This window comes from Mercenaria mercenaria, chromosome 10 (assembly GCF_021730395.1).
Source record: "Mercenaria mercenaria strain notata chromosome 10, MADL_Memer_1, whole genome shotgun sequence".
Classification (NCBI taxonomy): Eukaryota; Metazoa; Mollusca; class Bivalvia; order Venerida; family Veneridae; genus Mercenaria; species Mercenaria mercenaria.
In genome coordinates this window covers 49,635,521-49,660,629 of record NC_069370.1, presented here as the reverse complement: position 1 = coordinate 49,660,629, position 25,109 = coordinate 49,635,521, and the positions used below count along the sequence as shown (strand labels likewise).

The window sequence follows — 25,109 nt, the reverse complement described above, 5'->3', positions numbered from 1 at the left end:
TTGTTCACATCATTTTTTTTTTGCAGAAAGAAATTTAAAATCTTATATTTCAAAGAGAAAGAGGAAGTAAATTAAATTAAATTGGTAATATTTGATTTATCTAGTACTGTAAAGAAGTGTGAATGTTAAAATTGTTAAGAAATGCTCATGGCATTTGACTTTTATCAATAGATTAACACAAGGGATTCCTTAGAAAATGTTGTACTTTCGTTTTAGTTGTTTATAACAATGAACAAAACATGCCCAAGATATTGTTTAAATAATAATGAGTACAATGTATTTGCTTAAACACAACACTTATAGTATTTAAAACTATTAAATTCTTATGTATGAAACAGTATTTGAAATTGCTAAAATGCTAATGTAAGAAAAAACACAACGTTGTGAGAAGATCACCATCATATAAATACGAAAACAATAATTATTCAGTTTCAAATTGATCAAATAAATAAAACTATAACAATCCTTGACAACCGATGCTTCAATAGACAACATATCTACCCATCGCATGCCAAAAGAAACAAGTAAACCTAAGTCCTTAATGCCGACCTATGCGTCATGAATAATCTGTAGTTAATGTAAGTGACCGATAGAGATATTCCATCAAACAATACTTGTTGCTCGGGGGAGTACAGAGAATTGCTCTTGTCTACCTGTCCGTCCGTCCATTCGTCCGAATTTGTGTCGTGCATATCTCAAAACATATTTGATTTAAAGTCATCAAATCTCAATGGATATGTTATCAGCATATACACATGTGGTTTTGTTTTGAATTTCACTCAGCCAGACCAGAATTACTGCATGACTTAGTCAAAAATTTAAACAGCCGTCCGAATTTGTGTCGTGTATATCTCAAAAACATATTTGATTTAAGTCACCAAACCTCGTAGAATTGTTGATCAGCATGAGAAGTTGTGCACTCGGGGTTTTGTTTTGATTTAACTCATGGTTTTCAGAATTATACCCTTTGACTTAGTCGAAATAGGCAGAAAAGGAGCAAAAAGTCTGTGTTGCATGTATATAAAAACATACTTGACCTGGTGTCGTGTCATGAAACATTATAGAAATGTTATTAAACAATTGCAGTTGTGCACCTAGGGTTTTGTTTGGGATTTCACTCTGTCAGGCCAGAGCCATGGCCGCTTAATTAGTAAAAATATCTGTATCAAAGAGCATGTGTCGCAAGAGTTTGTATCGCACGTATCTTTTAAAAGTGTTACACTTAGGGTCATGAAACATTATAGGAATATTATTGAACATGTGAAGTTGTGCACCTTGGAATTCATTCCAGCCAGATCAGATGTTTGCCCATTGACTTAGTCATAAATATTTATCAGGGCCTAAAATTTACGTAGCAGGTATCGCAAAACATTTGACATATAGTCACAAAACCACAAATGGATTTTTCAGCATTAGAAGTTGATGTCTTGTTTGGGACATCGCGCAGTAAGATCAAAGACATAACCCTTGATTGAGTCAAAATATGCACGAAAATCATAAATGATTGTGCCGCATGCATCTAAAAATCATTTGTCCGAGAGCCATAAAACATTAGTGCATTGTTATACAGCTTGTGAAGTTGTGTACCTTGTGTTTTGTTTGGGTTTTCACACATTCAGAAAGGAGTTATGGTCCTTGACATAGTGTAAAATACCTTAAATGCGTAGAAGTTTGTGTTGCATACATCATTTAAAAATACTGACCTACTACCATGAAAAAATTATGAATATTATTAAGCATGTGGCTTTATGCAAATGCAATTTTTCACCTTGCAAGACTAGAGGTATGGTCAAAGATGATATGCATTATAGAATGTCAATCCCGTTAAAGCAACCTTTTTGACAATTTTCAGTTTTCATATATTGTGTTAGAGTTCATTTATGTAACAAAAAGGCCCATTACGTAGAGTTAGATCCCTATATCAAATGTATATTTTATCACTTTTTGTGAAATTTTGAAATTACCTCCCTTTAATATAAAAGTATTTAAAAGGTGGTATATTTCTTTTGATTTTAGTGTAATTCTTAGTTAAACATTTGCATTAGATACATATTGAGATATTTCAGTTACAGCGTGTAGTTTTGGAAATCACCTTATCACACTGGCCATAGCTTTCCAAGAAGCGGTGGTTCCAACGCCGCGGCGGTGAAGGATTCGTCGCAGAAGCGGTGGATAAATATGGCCGGCTGACTACATTAAGGTAAGTTTTCTAATGAGTTTTCCTATATTTATTCACGTTTGAATGAAAACAACCAGTAAGACAGGAGCCACATGTATACTCTTCCAGCCACAAACACAAGACTGCGTTGAAATCACATTTTGGTTGATTATCTTATATGCCTGCAATAAGAATTCATCGATTACTAAGAAATAGTTTTTGTTTGACATTGTCATACATACAATTTGATGCAAACGTGCTCAGGGGTCGCTTTTTACAATATTTTACTATTTTTGATAGAAATTCTACAAAAAAGACAGTCTCGTCAAACTGTACAGAAGTGTATTCATTAATGACAAAGAATTGCACTGAAAAAGTTTTTGTGGCTGGAAGAGTACATATGTGGGCTCCTGTTTCACTGGTTGTTTTCATTCAGACGTGGATAAATATGCGAAAACTCATTAGAAAACTTACCGTAATGTATTCAGCCGGCCATATTTATCCACCGCTTCTCCGACGAAAGCTATGGCCAGTGTGCTAATTTCAATCTGTCTTGGTTGCGAAACCGAGATAGGCAAAGGGAGGTAATAATAATTTTATAAACTTGCATTTCTAATTAATTTTGGAAAAACATGTAATTACAAATCTTTGAAAACTATACTACAGTAGTGGTTATAGGTATATTATTTCTTTGGCAAAATTTGTTTATTTAATTTATACCAATGCTAACAGGGCTGCAATAGTCACACAATACTTATTTTAATTAACAGACGTTGACTGACTCTCACGTGCTTGCTGTAGCGTTCGACTTTGGTACAACATACAGTGGCTATGCCTTTTCATTTCTGGACGACCCTTTAACGATACGGACTAACCAAGGTTGGATTGCAGGCAGTGATCAGCTGATTTCGCTGAAAACGCCAACATGCGTGCTTCTAAATCCTAAAAAGGAATTTGACTCCTTTGGGTTTGAAGCTGAAAATAAGTTTGCAAGTCTTGCCGAAGACGGACAACACCATGACTGGCTTTTATTTCGAAGATTCAAGATGCTCCTTCACAGTAACGAAGTAAGAGAACAATTTATCATTTAAACTTGTGAACTGAACTTTGCCGAAGTAATGAGTTTGTTCTTAAATTGCATAAACTAAAACGTGAACGTTCCTTCAGTTCTAACCTTCCGTTGGTTAACGTGTCAATAAATACCGTTTGAAAGAAAACTGTTCAGGAGAAAATATCAAACAATTCCGGCAAACTTAATTGTCATAATCGGTTTCTACTCAAATAAACGTGATTTTCGTTAAAATGTTACAAATAGTGCCGTAAAACATGAAAACCGTTTAAACCTTTCGCCCGCTTCGCACACGTGAATTTCACATTTAAAATAAATTTGAATTAATGTAAACAAATAATAGAATGAAGATCGTAGCACAAGATGTGTCTATGTCATACATCAACACGTATCCTTAGTCTTATGTGGAGTGCTGCATGGGCGACTGCTTTCTTAGAATGTGGCTTTGTGTTTTGGACTGTTGTCTTTGTTGTTGATAAATAGTATTTAGTTTTATTGTACACAAACAGAATCTTTCAAGAACGACAACAGTTGAAGATATCAACGGGAAGTCAATGCCAGCAATGACAATTTTTGCCATGTCTATTGGATATTTAAAGCGACATTTCCTGGAAGCACTTAACAGACAGAAAACTGGGATAGTGGACAGCGATATAAAATATGTCTTGACGGTGCCAGCTATATGGAATGACAACGCTAAACAGTTTATGAGAGAAGCTGCCGAGCAGGTACACATCTCTCATTTTGGACAAATAAAGTGACAAAATTTACTCTGTAAAAATCCTATAAGCAATATTTTTATTTGTCGTTATTTAATCTATTTAAACATAAATGTTGAAATCAAATATCTCTCAACATCGAATAGATGTGAACAAATACGTTCCGGGCCACAGGGCACATAACAGACAGTCGGACCGTTATCAACAATAACTAATTATCGCGGTTTTGAGCAATTTTGGCTACGTTTTTGTTTCTGTTTTTTAATCCACTTATGGATAAATCTTATCACAGGCAGGAATAGAAACCAAACGCTTGAAGCTGTCTTTCGAACCAGAAGCAGCCTCGATTTGGTGTCAGATTCTCACGACGGAGGCAAAGGAAAGTCTTTCCAAGTCGGGAACTCAGTACATGATCATTGATCTTGGAGGTAATAATCTTTTCTTCGGTTGGAAACAATAAATAATTGACAATGATATTATGTATATGTCCTCGATATAAGTTAAGCATTTAAATAACGATGTCATAATCAGAATATTTCAAGATTAAAACAATATTCAGGTTCATACATAAGGGTAGAGTCCGACTGAAACGAATATGTCTAACCAAGTTTTGGTCATACATGTACGCATTAAATGTTTATTCTAATATGCTTGTCTCTTAAGGTACCGCCTCGGTAGCCTAGTGGTAGAGCGTCCGCTTCGAGAGCAGGAGGTCGTGGGTTATTTTTGAATTATTTGACCATGATTAATGTGAACCGAATATTCCCCGCTAATTATAAGACATTATTTTGAATTATCTAACATGTCATATGTTTCCATATAATATTTTAAGAAATAGAGTAACAGTGCCATTTTAATAAATTTACCCACAGGTTGTCATTAATTGATAGAATGATTTTCATTTCCGTATGCCGAATCTAGATAAATGACGTTACGCCATCACTTCTGGTTAGAGACCACCAACTGTTTTCCCATAGACTTACATTGTAACATTATGGCGTGTACGGCCTTCCATACATCGAAACATGTATATCTAATTTCAAGTTTTTCAAGAACTATCTTAGTTCTACCAAAATATCGGACGAAAAACATATGAATAGTGATACTTTATTTCAGTAATTTTCGTGTGAATGAGATGACCCCCTGTTTACATCATTGACATGGCGGGAGAAATTCGTTTGATAAAACTTTTTTTCAATACACATAAAATGTAGCAAATTTTGTCAGAATGTATAATAAAATACTGTAAATGCAGTGAAAAAATATCAATTTTGAAAAAATAATCACTTCCTGGGTTTGTTTACATGACTGACCAATCAGAACGCACAGATGTTACCTTATTCCCAGGTATACATTTACCTCATTCCCAGTAAGTTCCCTGTACTTTTTTGAATTGGTGGTCTCTGACCTATAGATGAATGTTTTGTGTCACATTTTCCAATTTTACAGTGATATTGTGAAACATGATCCAATACCAAATGTCTTACAAAGTTTCATCAAGAAATGTTCAGTTTTAAGAAAGATATGGACAGTTTACTGAGGTCACCCCCTGTCGATTTATATGCCCAGACTCAGTCCATGTCGTCGTCAGATTGCAATTTTTCGTGAAAATTTCAGTTGTCTGCTATTGATTTGACTTGGAAGCTGAAATACGATTCATTCCGTAAAAATAGAAATAAGGTCTAATAATTTTGATCATTCACTTACATTACAGAGATAAAAATGGTCCTTTTTGTCAAAAAAGCTCAGATAAAAATGGGCACACCTGTTCAAACAAGGGGCCAAAATTAAAAAAAGTCAAAATTCGCGCTTATTTTTGCATGAAAACGTCTTTCTACATCATTTACAACAGATCTGTGGCAATTTACATTACCTGTGATGACTTCCGACGAAAGTCATGTTTTAGCTCTATTATAGGTTAGAGACCACCAATTGTTTTCCCATAGACTTACATTGTAACATTATGGCGTGTACGGCCTTCCATACATCGAAACATGTATATCTAATTTCAAGTTTTTCAAGAACTATCTTAGTTCTACCAAAATATCGGACGAAAAACATATGAATAGTGATACTTTATTTCAGTAATTTTCGTGTGAATGAGATGACCCCCTGTTTACATCATTGACATGGCGGGAGAAATTCGTTTGATAAAACTTTTTTTCAATACACATAAAATGTAGCAAATTTTGTCAGAATGTATAATAAAATACTGTAAATGCAGTGAAAAAATATCAATTTTGAAAAAATAATCCCTTCTTGGGTTTGTTTACATGACTGACCAATCAGAACGCACAGATGTTACCTTATTCCCAGGTATACATTTACCTCATTCCCAGTAAGTTCCCTGTACTTTTTTGAATTGGTGGTCTCTGACCTTCTGGTTTTTCAAGCGTGCAGAACTACCATAAAACACTCTTACGCTAGAATGACGTCACGATAACGTTCAGTGACATGAAAGTTTTTGTCGCGACAAAGAAAGAGCGTTTCTATATTTTATCTACTGTGTTAGATTTAGGGCAAATTATAATCGAAATAATTCATAGCAAATCTGTGTTTTACACTATTTATACACTTGGGCGGTAATACGTCGTACAAATAATTTCACTCGGGCTGCGCCCCCGTGAAATTATTACGCCTGACGTACAACTGCCCATCGTGCATAGATAGTGTTAAAGCACTCTTTTGCTATAAATTATTTCTTAGATAACGAGTGTCTGACAATATCAACATTCTGCATGAGAATTCACACGTGGTCTTGATCTCAATTCAAATCTTTTATCATACACCAATTTTGGATTATGTTTGCATTTCAGGTGGAACAGCTGATATCTCCGTACATGAAAAGCAGATAGATAATACATTGAAAGAGCTGCACAAAGCTAGCGGCGGGCCGTGGGGAGGCACAGTCGTTGATGATAACTATTTAAAATGGCTGAAACAGATATTTGGAAGCGCTACCATGCAAAAATTCAAAGAAGAACAGATGGAAGACTATTTCCAACTCCTTAGAGAATTTGAAACAAAAAAGCGAAGCATCACACCAGAATCCAGCGGAAAAATCACCTTAAGACTGTCTGCTACACTAAAAGAACTTTATCAAAAAAATGAAAAAGTTCAGTTGGACGACAAAATCACCTCCTTAGGATTAAAGGACACGGTAAAATTTGCTGGTGACAAGTTGAGAGTCGACGCTTCAGTTATCAAGGGGTGGTTTGATGCCCCGATCAACAGCGTGATCACGCATGTACAACGCGTTCTTAAAGAACCAAACATGCAGAGAGTCAATACAGTTCTTATAGTAGGTGGATTTGGCGAATGCAAGTTAGCACAAGACCAGATTCAAAAAGCGATACGGAACAAGTGCATCATTATCCCAGAAGGAGCGGGTCTTGTTGTTCTAAAGGGAGCTGTTCGCTACGGGCACTCCCAAGATATTATATCATCGAGGATTATGCCTCGCACATATGGCATATGTATTTTAGAGAAATTTGATGAGCAAACACACTCCAGTGCTAAAAGAATGAAATTCCTAGACGGCGTGAAATATGCTAATGATGTTTTTGTCACAATCATACGAGCTGGAGAAGGGGTACAAATAGGAAAAATGATATCTAAAGGCCCATACACTCCAACTGATCCAGATAAAACAAGTTTTGCTGTTTACTGTACAGAAAAGGTTGATCCGAAATACACTACAGATCCAGGGTGCAAACTGTTGGGAAAGCTTATAGTTTCACATTCTAATGGTCGACCCCGCAAAGACAACACATTAAATGCTTCATTCGTATTTGGTGACACTGAACTACTGGTTAAAGCTGTAAATCTTAGAACTGGAGAAGAATTTGCCACATACATTGATTGTCTTTAGAATGTGTTTGGGACACTTTCAGTTAAATGGAATTACTGTTGAAGTGAACTTAAAGTGGAAATATGGACATTTTCAAGTAAAAGTCAAGCTAAAATAGATGTGTGTGTGTGTGTGTAAAAAGGGAGGGAGGAGGAAATTATAGCTTTTAACCCAAAATACCAATCTCTTCATGTTACCAGTACGAAATAATAACTATCTAAATATGACATTTCTTATTTTGACTGGGGCAGACTTTTGAAGAAAAGTCGAACTGCACGCAGGAGTTGCTTCCCTTCAACTTCAGAAATCTCTACCTATAGGTAAGAAAGATCACTGTGTGGAATATTCAAGAAAAATTATTTTATTTGTCCGATTTTTTTATTTATAAAGCATCATCTACAAATGCTTATGCGGCATCATCGTTAATTTGGGACAGCAACCGAAAATTGCTTTAATAAAACATTCACACAAAAAACCGTGCAATAGCAGTTAAAGTATCTCTTATCCCTGACTCCAACGACTGGACAAGTGCGATTTTAACTTTGCAGAATTTTGTCTTAGAAACAATCACAATGAAATCGAAAACCATTGCCAATTTGATGATGATGTTAAATTGCGTACATATAAAAAAGTTTAAGGAGAAATATTTGGTCGAGTATTGTTGTACAATGATTCTCCCTCGCACGCATAGAGCTGCGATTGCAAATTTTAGAACTGGTACTGCCCCAATCAGAATAGAAACTGGACGATATGAAAGGTTAAATGTTGATCAAAGGGTTTGCCCTTTTTGCACCAATCAGGTAGAAAATGAGTTTCCTGATTTGATGAACTGTCATTCATATGATGATCTGCGTGAAACTCTATTCACATAATTATGCGTCGAATAATCTTGAAAATTTCACGACCCTAACAGAAGAAGAAATTTTTTAAAGAAATTTTACAAATAAGATATAACTATTGAAATTTATAGCTGGTGTTAGATAATAGGACTGGTGTTTTATTTATATCTTAATAACTTATTTTTTAATGTATAAATAAGAAAAGTTTAGTGAAAGGGACTCTTAATTTGGTAAGACTAGCACTAATTTATATGAGTGCAGTAATCAGCCTACCACATGTTTGATACAGTGATAAATGTTTTAATATTGTTTGGAAAAAGCCTGATGTATTTTAATAGTACACACCAACCTTTCATTTTAGATAGGGTTTTAACTGAAACATATAATGTCAATAGTATGAATTTACTTTAAATTTCTTGTAAGAAAGAATGGCCATTTGCATATATCGATGCTATTGTGTATTCCTATGATTTCACTGATGTTTGTGAATGGATCATCAATGGCCTTCACATTTTGTATAATGAAGTACTTGCCAATGATTACTTTTAATTACCAGTGGAATAGGGGAGGTGTTAATCAACTTTACTTTAAAAATCATTTATAAATATAAAATCTTTAAAATGTAAATAAAGTAGAAATGACTAATCATAAGCATGTTAAAAGGTGTAATAATTTAGAAACAAGAAAATATTAATAGCGTATTGTTATGTTAACTCGTATTTTAGATGCAGTTACAGTAATAATCTGTAACACAGTTAATATTTGACCTGTATGTAGAAAGACGATTGATGATAACAGAAACCAAGTGAACCACGCCATGAGGAAACCAACATAGTGAGCTTGGGACCAGCATGGATCCAGACCAGCATGCGCATCCGCGCAATCTGGTCAGGATCCATGCTGTTCGCTTCCAAGGCCTATTGCAATTAGAGAAACCGTTAGAGAACAGCATGGATCCTGATCAGACTGCGCGGGTGCGCATGCTGGTCTGGATCCATGCTGGTCCCAGACGCACTTTGTTGGTTTTCTCATGGCACGGCTCAAATGTTGATCATAAATGGGAGAAAATTTATTAATGAAATCACACAATCTATCAAAACAATAACTAGTGGTCAGTGTATCAAGTCACTTTCAATTAGATATTTTAATCATAGTTTTGCACTGTCTACATAATTTCAAGAGAGGTCTCCGTGGCCGAATAGTAAAGGTCTCTTGTTTCTAGCATTTTGCCATTTTAGGTTCTAAACCTCAATATGGTGTTTGAATTTTTCATGCGCGAAAACCGTGCAGGTGGCTTATGGAATGCCAGAGGATAAGCCCTGGTGCAGGTGGCTTACTTTTTCATTATATGTAATCTAAGACATACTTTTTGTGCAGGTGGCTTATGGAATGCCATAGGAATGCCAGAGGATATGCCCTGATGTCTGCCCATGCCTTAATGCCTGAATGTGCACCTGGTGTCTTCCTGTACTATTTGATACCGTCATGTAACTAAACTGTAACAGTGTGACTCTACCCATACCCACAACCAAAACAAAAAGAAAAAAAAAAAAACATTTAAAAAATATCTACTTAATACAATACTGAATTATAGATTACTTCATGTGTCAAATTCAGAATTTATACTAATGTATGTCAAGCACTACATGTACTTAAAATAACAGTTTGTTAAATTGTAGTTACATTTATTATTGTTTCTAAAGGAATTTATCGATCCTATTTTTCATACATGATATTCATTCAGACATTCGTGTAAAGGAAAGTTTTTCTTGGAAAACGGTAGTTTATTTAGTTTAAATTTCAACAGTATGCATAGTAAAAAGGCAAAAATAGCGTTTTATTAAAATTGCTATTGTAAAATCAATCTCCCTGGAATTATAATTACGGTTTCGGTTTTATGTGATTTTGTATTTTGAACATGGCTTTCCTGAATTGTCGTTGTCCTTGTTTTCAGCCTGATGCGATTTAAATACGAGACACTATCGGTATACAAATCTTAAGACAATGCAATGAATATTATGTATCACTTTGGATTTAGTACCGATCAATGGGCCATATATATAACAAAACCACAAGAACGTTCGTTATTGCATGATGATTTGTGCTTTTTCATTATATGTAATCTAAGTCATACTTCTACATCTCTGATGTTTTTAAATTTAATGCTGAAAAGTTCATTGAAATTCCATGAAAGGTAATTGGATGATAACACAGAGGATAGACAGCATCGCCACTATCTCTCAGATGTGTGATTATACTGGCCTTTATTATCATCACGACCTCCTAGCTTAACCATGTCAATTATTTTTTCAGTTCGATTCAATGCGAAATATGGCAGCTACTCGGGGAATTTTCAGAAACGCTTTTCAGTGTTTCCCACCCAACTAGAGGTGTACTGGTCAGGAACCCTGGCAATCCTTGCATGTATCAGTGCTATACACTGGGCACGTTAAAGAACCAGAGTAGTTAGATACATGGGGTTTTTGGCATTTTAACCCCCCCCCCCCTGACCCCTTGTCCCAATTCTATAAGTGGACTTTAATCTTACCCTAAAATTAAAATACTAACTTAGTACCCTTGATACCCTGAAATTTTTTTAAATCTTTAGTTAAACCGAATGAAAACCTTTGGTTTAACCAAAAAAAAAGATTTAGTCTTTGGTCCGGACTGACCCCTTGTCCCTATTCTAAAAAATCCAATGCCGGACAATTTAAAATCCACAGGCTTTATCAAAGATACAAGCTAAAATAAAATTGACTTAAATATCAATACAGTACACCGTAAGGTATTTACTTCCTGATTGACAGTGCATATCAAGATAAAGATCAGGTTTCAGTTTAACTGGAGAACAAATACTACGCTATAGTAAATACAATTCTATTGTGTATTGAGAGCTTGTCCTACTTGTAAGACACATACTTGTCCTTTATGTACCTGTTGTGTCAAAGGTAAATCAAGTGCATTTTTTAAAAATGATTATGCGGGAAACCACAAATTCAACCAATCAAAAGCCTGCCATTTTTCTGCCAACTTGGCAGACACTGCCACATTCCTGCCACTTGGCAGAACTTTGGCAAAACTTTGGCAGATTATATTATATTATATTTATTAATAAAATGTAAAGGTGGGTCTACAACCCCCGGAGACAAAGCCTCTGGTCTTTGATCTTATCTTCAATTAGTAAGTACATTATTAGGGTACACATAGTAATTAAACTTTTAATTAAGCTTTTAATTAAGCTTTTAATTAAACCTTTAATCCAAAAGTCTGTTTATACCATGGGATACAGGTTCATCCGATATGTAGAATCTGATGTGACTACCCATCAAAAGCATAAATGTTAATTCTGTAGATTCCGAATCGTCATAAGGGTGAATATCAAACATTGTTCCTTGTTTTAGATAAATTTTAATTTTTTTCTTATACATAGATATTAACTTATCAGTGTCAAAGTCCTCAGCTGCCTCAGCTGTTATATTTACATTATCAAATATATCAAAAAATAAAACATCATCCTGGGGCCTTGGATTCCGCCACCTAAATATAAAATGTGATATTGGGCTTTTAGTCGGTTTATACGGTTCACCCGGGGAGCTCGCACCCTTTAAAAAATCTTAATATCTATTATATAAGTTCCGGTTTTCCGACTATAGGTAGCAATCAGCCTATAATGGAGGTTTATATACATACATATATTCATAAACCTGAAAGATATATTTCAGAAATGTAACACCAGTAATGACTATATTTAAATGTAGTCATGTATATTAAGACCAGACTTGAGATAGTCAAAAACTGATAATGACAAAGTTGTCTTTGTTTCCCAAGAATCTTTTTGATGTAGGTTATAGAACGATTTTAAATCTTTAAAAAGTACTAGTAATGTAAATTATCATAATATTGATCATGATCTTTAATTGTACATTGATGCTTTGGCTTGATAATTGTTCTTGTTTCTTCCAGGAAAGCCTACATGCGAGCGGTGTCACTTTTGATGTTGTCTCAAACATTCCAAAGGTAATCTTATACTGGCAGAACTTTACTTAGCTCCAGCACTATCTCATTTATTGATAAGCTGGTGGGTTTAGTCTATCATCATGGTCTGTTTGGAGGAAAAAATATGTTTAGTGTAATGGCTACAAGCTTTATTAACCCACTGCCTCAGCTGTTGAAATATACAGTAAGTCATTAGAGCTATTTTTAAATCCACCCTTAAAATGGGAAGTTTGAAACCAATTTTGTACTAGATACAGTCAGACTTCATTCGCTCAAACTAAAAGGGGCCAGCAGAATTTTTGGTAGTTTGAGCCATCAAACAAAAGTACATTGTACAGGGATTTGGACGGGAGCTGACAATGAATTTAAGAGAAGGGTGGTGTTTGAATTAATCCACATCAAATGAACAAAATTTGACTGTAGTAAGTTGATTGGCAGTACTTAGTATTCAGTATATTTGAATCAAACTGTTGATAGAATACTGAATTGTTAAACCAAATTTGCCTGCAAATTATTTCCAGGTATCTGAAGACTTAGAGCACATGGAAAGTCTTGCACAGATGGCCGCATCACAGAATGAAGTGAGTGCCGCTGACGGGGAGACAGACGTGTATAGAGAAGTACATCAAGGGCGTGTCTGCAGTAGAGAGTATACTCACTCTGGATAGGCTGAGACAGGTCAGTAACCTTGAGTCAAAGGTCATAAAACTGAGGACCTTCCTGATGGGGCAAAGATCATAAAACTGTTGACCTTCATGATTGGGTCGAAGGTCATAAAATTTTTATGCCAGTGAAACAAAGAGGGAAGTCAAACATTATAAGATTCTTTCACAAGTTGAATTTCCTGGCCTCGAGGTCAACTGTCCAGGCAGTAACGAGGCTCTGCCTAGTTACCGCATAAACAGGATATTCCCGTCTGCAGCTAAACCAGTAATAGAATCTTTTTCTTGCATACCATATTCAAGAAATAGTAAAAATAATAATAAAATCAATCGAAAAGCTTTCTTTTTAGAACTATCCTAAATCCTTGTCTGGTATGCAAGAATGTATATTCTGCTTTAAACAACAGATGATGCATGTACCAGTGAGAGAACATTATGATACCAGTTAAGATGTCAGAGGGCCATATAATTATTTCAGTTCATTACTACTCGGATGAATAAAGTTTAGCGTTATGTTGACATACGATACGTTCCTCAATAATTAAGGTTATTTCTTACTTTGACATCGTGCGTACACAATTTTTATGAGTTTACTTACCTAACCTATGTATGTCAGGTTAGGATACACCAGAAAGTAAAATACCATATTCAACCGCCTTGGTAGCCTAGTGGTAGTGCGCCCGCTTCGAGTGCGGGAGGTCGTGGGTTCGATCCCCGGCTGCGTCATACCAAAGACGTAAAAAGTGGTACTAGCAGCATTAAGGGGATAGTGTTAGGACTGGTCAGCCCAGTGTCAGTATAATGTGACTGGGTGGGGTATCATGCCACGTGTCTACGGCATAATATTCCAGTGAGGCAGCACTATAAAGTTGGGCATTGTGCTACCTGCTACAAGTAGACACCGTCATTTATATGACTGGTAATTGTTGAAAAAGACATTAAACCTGAACACACAAAATACCATATTCTACTTCTCTTTTTCAACTTTGTATATTTTACCACACACAGAGTGAAATAATGAGTTTGGCGGTCAGATTCTTGACTGGATGATTTGTCACATGTTTTCGCCACTTCACCTATGCAGTCAAGACAGTCATATGTGACCTTTAGCTGGAACATTGAAAAAAGTTCACATGTCACAGACTTGAAATACAGTCTCAAAATATGAATAGCTTCAAATTTATATGAAGCATACCTGCATATTGTACATCTAGAATGTTAAACCATGCTTAACTATGATAAAACAAGAGATCACAGAGTGATCTTGGCGCCCACCAATGTGCCATTTTTGAGTGTTCCAAATTTCAAGACTTATTGACTAGCTCAAGGTCAAATTTCATTTCCGTACACAACACTGTGCATGTGGTCCAAATTCGAAAGCTGTAGCTTGAGAAATGTGAAAGTAGGTCACTAGATCAATTTCAAGGACAAAGTTCTTTGTACACTAAACTATGCATGTGCATCAAGTTTGAAGGCTGTAGTTTGAGAAATTTGAAAGTAGATCACTAGGTCAATCTTAAGATCAAAGTTTATTTAGGTACACAAAACTATGCAAGTGGTCCAAATTTGAAGGCTGTAGCTTGAGAAATGTGAAAGTAGGTCACTAGGTCAATTTCAAGGACAAATTTCACTTCAGAACACAAAGCTATGCATGTGGTCCAAATTTGAAGCCTGTATCTTCAAAAATGTAAAAGTAGGTCACTAGGTCAATGTCAAGTCAAAGTTTGTTTTGGTACACAATCCTATGCATGTGGTCCAAATTTGAAACCTGTAGCTACAGAAATGTGAAAGTAGGTCACTAGATCAGTCTTAAGGTCAAAGTTCATTTCGGTACACAAAACTATGCAAGTGGTCTAAATTTGAAGGCTGTAGCTTGTGAAATGTGAAAGTAGGTCAATAGGTCAAAATCAAGGTCAAATTTTATTTCTGAATACAGAACTATGCATGTGGTCCAAATTTGAAGCCTGTACCTTCAAAAATGTGAAAGTAGGTCACTAGGTCAATGTAAAGGTCAAAGTTTGTTTTGGTACACAAAACCACGCATGTGGTCCAAATTTGAAGGCTGTAGCTTGAGAAATGTGAAAGTAGGTAACTAGGTCAAAATCAAGGTCAAATTTTATTTCGGAATACAGAACTATGCATGTGGTCCAAATTTGAAGCCTGTACCTTCAAAAACGTGAAAGTAGGTCACTAGGTCAATGTAAAAGTCAAATTTTGTTTCAGTACATAAAACCATGCATGTGGTCCAAATTTGAAGGCTGTAGCTTGAGAAATGTGAAAGTAGGTCACTGGGTCAAAATCAAGGTCAAATGTTATTTCGGAACTTGAAACTATGCATGTGGTCCAAATTTGAAGCCTGTACCTTCAAAAATATGAAAGTAGGTCACTAGGTCAATGTCAAGGTCAAAGTTCTTTTCAGTGCACAAAACTATGCATGTGGTCCAAATTTGAAGGTTGTAGCTACAGAAATGTGAAAGTAGGTCACTAGGTCAAAATCAAGGTCAACTCATGTCAAGGTTCATCTTGCCACTCAAAACCATACATGTCCAAATTTGAATGTTGTAGGTTATTGACAAGAAGTTCTTAAAAGCTTTTCCCAATATAAGTCTGTATGAACCATGTGACCCCCATGGCGGGGCCATATTTGACCCTAGGGGGATAATTTTAACAAACTTGGTAGAGAACCACTAGATTATGCTACATTACAAATATCAAAGCCCTAGGCTTTGTGTTTTGGACAAGAAGATTTTCAAAGTTTTTCCCTATATAAGTCTATGTAAACCATGTGACCCTCGGGGTGGGGCCATATTTGACCCTAGGGGGATAATTTGAACAATCTTAGTAGAAGACCTCTACATGATGTCACATACAAAATATCAAAGCCCTAGGCTCTGTGGTTTTGGACAAGAGGTTTTTCAAAGTTTTTCCCTATATAAGTCTATATAAACCATGTGACCCCCGGGGTGGGGCTATATTAGACCCTAGGGAAATAATTTGAATCATCTTAGTAGAGGACCACTAGATGATGCTTCATACCAAATAGCAAAGCCCTAGGCTCTGTGGTTTTGGACAAGAAGATTTTCAAAGTTTTTCCCTATATAAATCTATGTAAATTATAGAAATAAACAAAGGGCCATAACTTAATAAAAAATTGTTGAACCAGTCTGATTTTCAGGGGGTCACAACTAGGGTACCAATACATCATTCTGACAAAGTTTGGTCAAAATCCCGCTGGTAGTTTCTGAGGAGATGCGATAACGAGAAATTGTTAACGGAAGGACGGACGGAAGGAAGACGGACCACGGACGCAGAGTGATTTGAATAGCCCACCATCTGATGATGGTGGGCTAAAAACTGATAATTTTATAATAATATATATTTAAAAATGATATATAAAAATAATCATTATCCTCTGTTTGCTGTTAACTGTGAAGGTGCCAAGTACAAAAAAGGGGACAAAGACATTAATATATATTGTTCTGTAATTTCAGCAAGAGGTGACATGTGTTATTACAGACTGGTAATAAATATCAGTATAGATATTTAGTTATCGGGGAATGCTTTGATCAAGCTTCTCTTTGTACGGAATATACTCTTACAGAGATATAACAATCATTCCCATATTGTCCCCCATCATATTTATCGAAAAACAGCTAGCAAGAAATATGACGATAGTCGAACTCAGTTATTCCCCTTAACAAAAGGATCTTCAGAACAATATTATATGGCAAAGGGACCAACTCTTTTGTCATTTAATACCGACAGACAGTATTACTTCCAGACAGGAAAAGTACAATAACTTTCTGTGTCAGACGTGGAGTCATTTAATTCAAGATATTTATATAGGAAATTGCGTTGGCCGTAATGAATCATGGTTGTTTCAGTCTGAGAGTCTTTTTATATCTGAGGGAGTGGGGTGGAGGGTGTCACCCATATGGCCTAGTCTGTAATCACAAATTCAAGGGGTTAGAGGGGTCACTCGTACGGTCTAGTCTAATCATACAGTGTTATTTTAGCTAAATTTAATTCAATAAAAACAACCTCTTTTTGTTTTCTTAAGTTCAAAATAATGTAAATACATCATGGATCTGTCTAATCGAAAAAATCTGAATATCTCCTTAAACTATTTTCATTCAGACATATTGTTGGATGAAGAAAACATTTTAGGTAGTTTGTAAAAACATTTTTGTCGAGCCCACTTGCGGTGGGCTCGATATAGTTGTCACTTTCAGCGGGTTGATGTATGTGCGTCTGTGCATCCGTCGGATTTTGTCCAGACCATAACTTTGACCAATCTTGTTTATATTTGGCATGAATGTACCTCAATGAGAAGGCGTGTTGTGTGCTAACCCCATGTTCCTGTTTCAAAGGTAAAGGTCACAGTTGGAGGTTAAAGGTCAAATTGAAGTTTTCCGGACCATAACTTTGACATGCATAGGCCAATCTTGTTTATATTTGGCATGAATTTTAACCTCAATGGGAAGGAGTGTCGTGCACAAACTCCATGTTCCTATCTCAAAGGTCAAGGTCACAGTTGGAGGTCAAAGGTCATATTGAAGTTTGTCCGGAGCTTTCTTCTTCATGCATGGTTGGATTTTGATGTAACTTGGCATGAAGATTCACTATTATGAAATGAGAGTTTCATGCACAAGAACTAGGTCCCTAGGTCTAAGGTCAAGGTCACATTTAGAGGCCAAAGGTGCTGGCGGGCTCCACATTCTGCCCTTGGGCACACAGAATGTATTTCTAGTAGAAAAAAGTAGACAAGAAGCTATGTGTTGAAAAAAACTGACATAATTCTTCCTTCAATGCAAATTGAAAGCAAGCGTAGAAAGCAACAAATAACTATTCCAAAGTGTGTCATGCATACCCCGCTACTTAATAAATTTGATCATCTTTCATTTTTCAGGAGGTAGCTGTGAAAGAATTAATTGCCAAGCAAGGGCAGTCACTCCGTAAAACCACAAGTGTTCCAAATATACACCAGGTATAAAATTTGTAAAAAGCTGTTTTGGGTGTAATATTTAAAAAATAAACAAAAAGTTAAAATCTGAATTTGCAGCTTATCTTACGAGAAAGAAGGGAGGGAAACTTAGACTTTTAGGGCTTTCTCTAGGTTGTCGAAAAAAATATATGAGCGGCGCCATAAGAAAACCAACATAGTAGCTTTGTGACCAGCATGGATCAAGACCAGCCTGCGCATCCAGGCAGTCTGGTCAGGATCCATGCTGTTCGCTAACAGTTTCTCTAATTCCAATAGGCTTTGAAAGCTTACAGCATGGATCCTGACCAGACTGCTAGATCCATGCTGGTCGCAAAGGCACTATGTTGGTTTTCTCATGGTGCGGCTCAAATACCTTTTTACTGAAGCAGTATTTCAGAAATTAACAAGAGGACCATGATGGTCCTGAATCGCTCACCTCTTCCCTCATGACCCAGTTTTGAGTATGAAGTCGTTTTTTCTATTTTTTGACATAGTGACCTAGTTTTTGAGCTCATGTGACCCAGTTTTGAACTTGACCTAGATTATCAAGATAAAAATTCTGACCAATTTTCAAAAAGATCCATTGAAAAATATGGTTTCTAGAGAGGTCACAAGGTTTTTCTATTATTTGACCTATTGACCTAGTTTTCGAAGGTACGTGACCCTGTTTTGAATTTTACGTGATATCATCAAGGTGAACATTCTCACTAATTTTCATGAAGATCTCATGAAAAATATGGCCTCTAGAGAGGTCACAAGGCTTTTCTATTTTTATACCTACTGGCCTATTTTTTGACCGCACGTGACCCAGTTTCGAAACTGACCTACATATCATCAAGGTGAACATTCAGATCAATTTTCATGAAGATCCATTGAAAAATATGGCCTCTAGAGAGGTCAAAAGATTTTTCTAATTTTAGACCTACTGACCTAGTTTTTGACCGCAGTTGACCCAGTTTCAAAGTTGACCTAGATATCATCAAGGTGAACATTCAGACCAACTTTCATACAGATCCCATGAAAAGTATGGCCTCTAGAGAGGTCACAAGGTTTTTTAGCTCACCTGTCACATAGTGACAAGGTGAGCTTTTGTGATCACGCAGCGTCCGTCGTCCGTCGTCCGTCCGTCCGTCCGTGCGTCCGTCCGTAAACTTTTGCTTGTGACCACTCTAGAGGTCACATTTTTCGTGGGATCTTTATGAAAGTTGGTCAGAATGTTTATCTTGATGATATCTAGGTCAAGTTCGAAACTGGGTCACGTGCCATCAAAAACTAGGTCAGTAGGTCTAAAAATAGAAAAACCTTGTGACCTCTCTAGAGGCCATATATTTCATAAGATCTTCATGAAAATTGGTCAGAGTGTTCACCTTGATGATATCTAGGTCAAGTTCGAAACTGGGTCACGTGCCTTCGAAAACTAGGTCATAGGTCTAAAAATAGAAAAACCTTGTGACCTCTCTAGAGGCCATATATTTCACAAGATCTTCATGAAAATTGGTCAGAACGTTCACCTTGATGATATCTAGGTCAAGTTCGAAACTGGGTCACGTGCCATCAAAATCTAGGTCAGTAGGTCAGATAATAGAAAAACCTTGTGACCTCTCTAAAGGCCATATTTTTGATGGGATCTGTATGAAAGTTGGTCTGAATGTTTATCTTGATGATATCTAGGTCAAGTTCGAAACTGGGTCAAGTGCGTTCAAAAAATAGGTCAGTAGGTCTAAAAATAGAAAAACCTTGTGACCTCTCTAGAGGCCATATATTTCATGAGATCTTCATGAAAATTGGTCAGAATGTTCACCTTGATGATATCTAGGTCAAGTTCGAAAGTGGGTCACGTGCCATCAAAAACTAGGTCAGTAGGTCAAATAACAGAAAAACCTTGTGACCTCTCTAGAGGCCATATTTTTCATGGGATCTGTATGAAAGTTGGTCTGAATGTTCATCTTGATGATATGTAGGTCAAGTTCGAAAGTGGGTCACGTGCCATCAAAAAGTAGGTCAGTAGGTCAAATAATGAAAAAACGTTGTGACCTCTCTAGAGGCCATATTTTTCATGGGATCTGTATGAAAGTTGGTCTGAATGTTTATCTTGATGATATATAGGTCAGCTTTGAAACTGGGTCAACTGCGATCAAAAACTAGGTCAGTAGGTCTTGAAATAGAAAAACCTTGTGAGCTCTCTAGAGGCCATACCCTTGAATGGATCTTCATGAAAATTGGTCAGAATGTTCACCTTGATGATATCTAGGTCAGATTTGAAACTGGGTCACGTGCCTTAAAAAACTAGGTCAGTAGGTCAAATAATAAAAAAAACATTGTGACCTCTCTAGAGGCCATACTTTTCATGGGATCTGTATGAAAGTTGGTCTGAATGTTCATCTTGATGATATCTAGGGCAGATTTGAAACTGGGTCAACTGCGGTCAAAAACTAGGTCAGTAGGTCTAAAATTAGAAAAGTCTTTTGACCTCTCTAGAGGCCATATTTTTCAATGGATCTTCATGAAAATTGATCTGAATGTTCACCTTGATGATATCTAGGTCAATTTCGAAACTGGGTCACGTGCGGTCAAAAACTAGGCCAGTAGGTATAAAAATAGAAAAACCTTGTGACCTCTCTAGAGGCCATATTTTTCATGAGATCTTCATGAAAATTAGTGAGAATGTTCACTTTGAGGATATCTAGTAAACAGGGTCACGTACCTTCGAAAACTAGGTCAATAGGTCAAATAATAGAAGAACCTTGTGACCTCTCTAGAGACCATATTTTTCAATGGATCTTCATGAAAATTGGTTAGAATTTTTATCTTGATAATATCTAGGTCAAGTTCAAAACTGGGTCACATGAGCTCAAAAACTAGGTCACTATGTCAAATAATAGAAAAAATGACGTCATACTCAAAACTGGGTCATGTGGGAAGAGGTGAGCGATTCAGGACCATCATGGTCCTCTTGTTTATTATTTGACCTACTGACCTAGTTTTTTAAGGCAAGTGACCCAGTTTCAAATTTGACCTAGATATCATCAGGGAGAACATTCTAACCAATTTTTATGGAGATCCATTCACAAGTATGGCCTCTAGAGAGGTCACAAGGTTTTTCTATTTTAAGACCTACTGACCTAGTTTTTGACTGCACATGACCTTGTTTCGAACCTGACCTAGATATCATTAAGATGAACATTCAGACCAACTTTCATACAGATCCCATGAAAAATATGGCCTTTAGAGAGGTCACAAGGTTTTTCTATTATTTGACCTACTGACCTAATTTTTGATGGCACGTGACCCACTTTCGAAACTGACCTAGATATCATCAAGATGAACATTCAGACCAACTTTCATACAGATCCCATGAAAAATATGGCCTCTAGAGAGGTCACAAGGTTTTTCTATTATTTGACCTACTGACCTAGTTTTTGAGGGCACGTGACCCACTTTCGAACTTGACCTAGATATCATCAAGGTGAACATTCTGACCAATTTTCATGAAGATCTCATGAAATATATGGCCTCTAGAGAGGTCACAATGTTTTTCTATTTTTAGACCTACTGACCTAGTTTTTGACCGCACTTGACCCAGTTTCGATCTAGACCTAGATATCATCAAGATGAATATTCAGACCAACTTTCATACAGATCCCATGAAAAATGTGGCCTTTAGAGAGGTCACAAGGTTTTTCTATTATTTGACCTACTGACCTAGTTTTTGATGGCACGTGACCCAGTTTCGAACTTGACCTAGATATCATCAAGATGAACGTTCTGACCAATTTTCATGAAGATCTTGTGAAATATATGGCCTCTAGAGAGGTCACAAGGTTTTTCTATTTTTAGACCTACTGACCTAGTTTTTGAAGGCACGTGACCCAGTTTCGAACTTGACCTAGATATCATCAAGATGAACATTCTGACCAACTTTCGTAAAGATCCCATGAAAAATGTGACCTCTAGAGTGGTCACAAGCAAAAGTTTACGGACGCACGCGCGGACGGACGACGGACACCGCGCGATCACAAAAGCTCATCTTGTCACTTTGTGACAGGTGAGCTAAAAATTGAGACCAATTGTCTGCATTCATAAAGTTGCTTCTTTACAGTATATGACACAGGATCTCTGATAGAGCTGTCAGTTGAAACAACATATGAGCCATGCCATGAGAAAACCAACATAATGCATTTGCGACCAGCATGGATCCAGACCAGCCTGCGCATCCACGCAGTCTGGTCAGGATCCTTGCTGTTTGATTTCAAAGCCTATTGGAATTAGAGAATCCGTTAGCGAACAGCGTGGATCCTGACCAGACTGCGCGAATACGCAGGCTGGTCTGGATCCATGCTGGTCGCAAACGGACTATGTTGGTTTTCTCATGGCACGGCTCAAATGTGCTTGTTAGTGTACTAAATGTTAGTAAAATGTTACTTGATGAGGGCTTTTTCCGCTTGAATGCTTTATAAGCTAAGTGTAGGAGAAAAAGCCTTTTCTACTCATTGTGATATAGGTAGACAAAATCACCCTTTTGAATTTTGTGTTTCGTGCAAAATAACTTATTTTATAGTTCACCAGTTGTAAACTTAATAATTTATTGAACTTCAAAATTTCATGATATTTGTAAAACCGTAATGAGGTGATTTTGTCCACTAATGTTATAATGAACAGAGAAGGGTATATAGTGGACAGGGGATTTAATTGTACTTCACTCAGAAATCATTCATATAAAGTGAATGTTACAAAGCACAAAAGTATGGATTGTCTTATTCAGTATCCATGGTTACGAAAAACAGAGGTAAGATTTCTCAATGTATTAATTGAGGCTAGTCTTCTTGTGAGAAGTGCCGTGAAAAGTTAGCTCACTTAAATTGATCATAATACAGTCACAAATATGTATAATCAGTCACAGTTTGAAAATGAAGTGTGAAAAATTAACTTTTGGTTTGAAGTGTGATTTTAAAATCTTGAATTTCACTGTGATGTGCTAATACAGAAAATTACTATCACACTATGCAGTCGGGTATTTCTACCTGTTTGTCTTTTCTTCATGCTTTTTAGAATGCTATTGGTGATTTTCTCATTGTAAAAAGTACCATGTTCGAGAAATAGCATTTTATCTTCAGTAATTCATGAATCCCAATGCACCCTGTTGTTTTTGAGCTTGCTTTGAAAAAAGTTGTTTTAAATGGCAAGGTAGAGAGTCAGTGAGCCCTTTATATTTGCTCAAATAATGTATATACATTAACTTTAGAGAAAGGGATTTTCACAAACCATTAGTTAGGTCAGGTTAATATAGATTTAATAATTTTTAATTCACTGCTTTTTGCTGCTTAAGTAGTAAACTTAATGATTAAAATAGTAAAAGAAGTCAAATGATAAATTTGTTTTGGACCAGTGAAAAATATCAAGTTGATGGTAGATTTTACTGTGGCAGGTCTCGTATAATTTTCACTTTTGTGACTTCAGGCTACAGAATGTTTACTGCTTTCGTCTTTTGCTTCTCAATCTAAGTTTGTGAATAAACATATCGCTTCTTATTTAAAATGTTCTGAAAGACTCTCCACATACTATTATACTTAATAAGGCACTCATTGAAAAGTGCTTGGACCAGACTAAATTTGAGATGCGCCATGAGAAAACCAACATAGTGGCTTTGCGACCAGCATGGATCCAGACCAGCCTGCACATCCGTGCAGTCTGGTCAGGATACATGCTGTTCGCTAATGGTTTCTCTAATTGCAATAGGCTTTGAAAGCAGACAGCATGGATCCTGACCAGACTGCACAGATGCGCAGATCCATGCTGGTTTAAAAATGCACTATGTTGGTTTTCTCATGATTGTGTTTTCTATGGTAAACTTGCGACTGCTCAGAAAGTATATTTGAAATTGCCTATTTTTAGCTAAACTTTTCAAAGAATAAAGAGGGTTATTTTACTTCCCTCCAACATCAGTGATCTTTCCGGTTGAGGTTTTTTATGGCAAGTTTGTCATTTTCAATATATCTTCTTAACTACTGCCCTATTATCCTCGCGTAAGGATTGGTGTTTGCAAGGGACAGACATCATTGGTGTTTGGTACCCCAAAAGTGAAGGTCCTGGGGTCAATTTTGTAACAGTATGGACAGTTTTGTGTCACACATTATAAATTTTTCTGTATCTAAACAGTAGTTCAGTAATTCTATTTCATTTTCTTTTATCTCTCATTTTCACTTGAAGTCTCTCTTTGCAAACTTTTTCGATTAGTCAAGCAAACTGTCCTTCTGGCAGCTCTTTCTATTTTATTAATACTATTTTTTGCAAGTACTTTTAGGAAATTTTGAATGTCTCGAATTTCTTTTGCTTTAAAGTCTTCTTTCTTCCAACCTTCTGAAAACTTCAGCTCCTCCTTTTCTAAGAAGTGCAGTTGAAAAGCAGACGGACAAACTCCATATCTCTTAACGTGAAATTTGTGTCATGAAGTTCCTGCTTTTTAAAGTGCAGTTTGCATATGACCGTGCCATGAGAAAACCAACATAGTGGGTTTGCGACCAGCATGGATCTAGACCAGCCTGCGCATCTGCCCAGTCTGGTCAGGATCCAGGCTGTTCGCTTTGAAAGCCTATTGGAATTGGAGAAACTGTTAGCCGAACAGCATGGATCCGACCAGACTGCGTGGATGCGCGGCTGGTCTGGATCCATGCTGGTCGCAAACCCACTATGTTGGTTTTCTCATGGTACGGCTCAATTGTAGAATAAAAGGATAGCTTTGTATATGGGTAATGATGCTCCCGTTTGTATTTTATTTCCACAGTTCATGACTACACCACCAAGATTAGAGGGGAGGGTATGTGATTGCTTAGCA

At 36.5% G+C, this 25,109-nt stretch overlaps 1 protein-coding gene and 1 long non-coding RNA gene across 2 annotated transcripts; both read left to right on the top strand.

The window, feature by feature from the left end:
• The first annotated feature begins 2,606 nt into the window (after positions 1–2,606).
• LOC123526697 (heat shock 70 kDa protein 12B-like) lies at positions 2,607–8,023 on the top strand. The gene is made up of 5 exons (XM_045305943.2): positions 2,607–2,633; positions 2,929–3,225; positions 3,737–3,955; positions 4,239–4,374; positions 6,763–8,023. The coding sequence occupies exons 1-5, from the start codon at positions 2,607–2,609 to the stop codon at positions 7,815–7,817; spliced, it is 1,734 nt and encodes a 577-aa protein (XP_045161878.1). The 3' UTR covers positions 7,818–8,023.
• A 5,144-nt stretch (positions 8,024–13,167) lies between these two features.
• On the top strand, positions 13,168–25,091 carry LOC128559920 (uncharacterized). The gene is made up of 3 exons (XR_008372764.1): positions 13,168–13,309; positions 18,203–18,280; positions 25,059–25,091. It is a non-coding gene; the product is annotated as an uncharacterized LOC128559920 (long non-coding RNA).
• The last annotated feature ends 18 nt before the right edge of the window (positions 25,092–25,109 follow it).

Coding starts and splice junctions, on each gene's coding strand:
- LOC123526697 (XM_045305943.2), top strand. CDS start 2,607: ATGCGAAAACTCATTAGAAAACTTACC. Junction 2,634..2,928: donor AACTCATTAGAAAACTTACC/GTAATGTATTCA, acceptor TTTAATTAACAG/ACGTTGACTGACTCTCACGT. Junction 3,226..3,736: donor TGCTCCTTCACAGTAACGAA/GTAAGAGAACAA, acceptor GTACACAAACAG/AATCTTTCAAGAACGACAAC.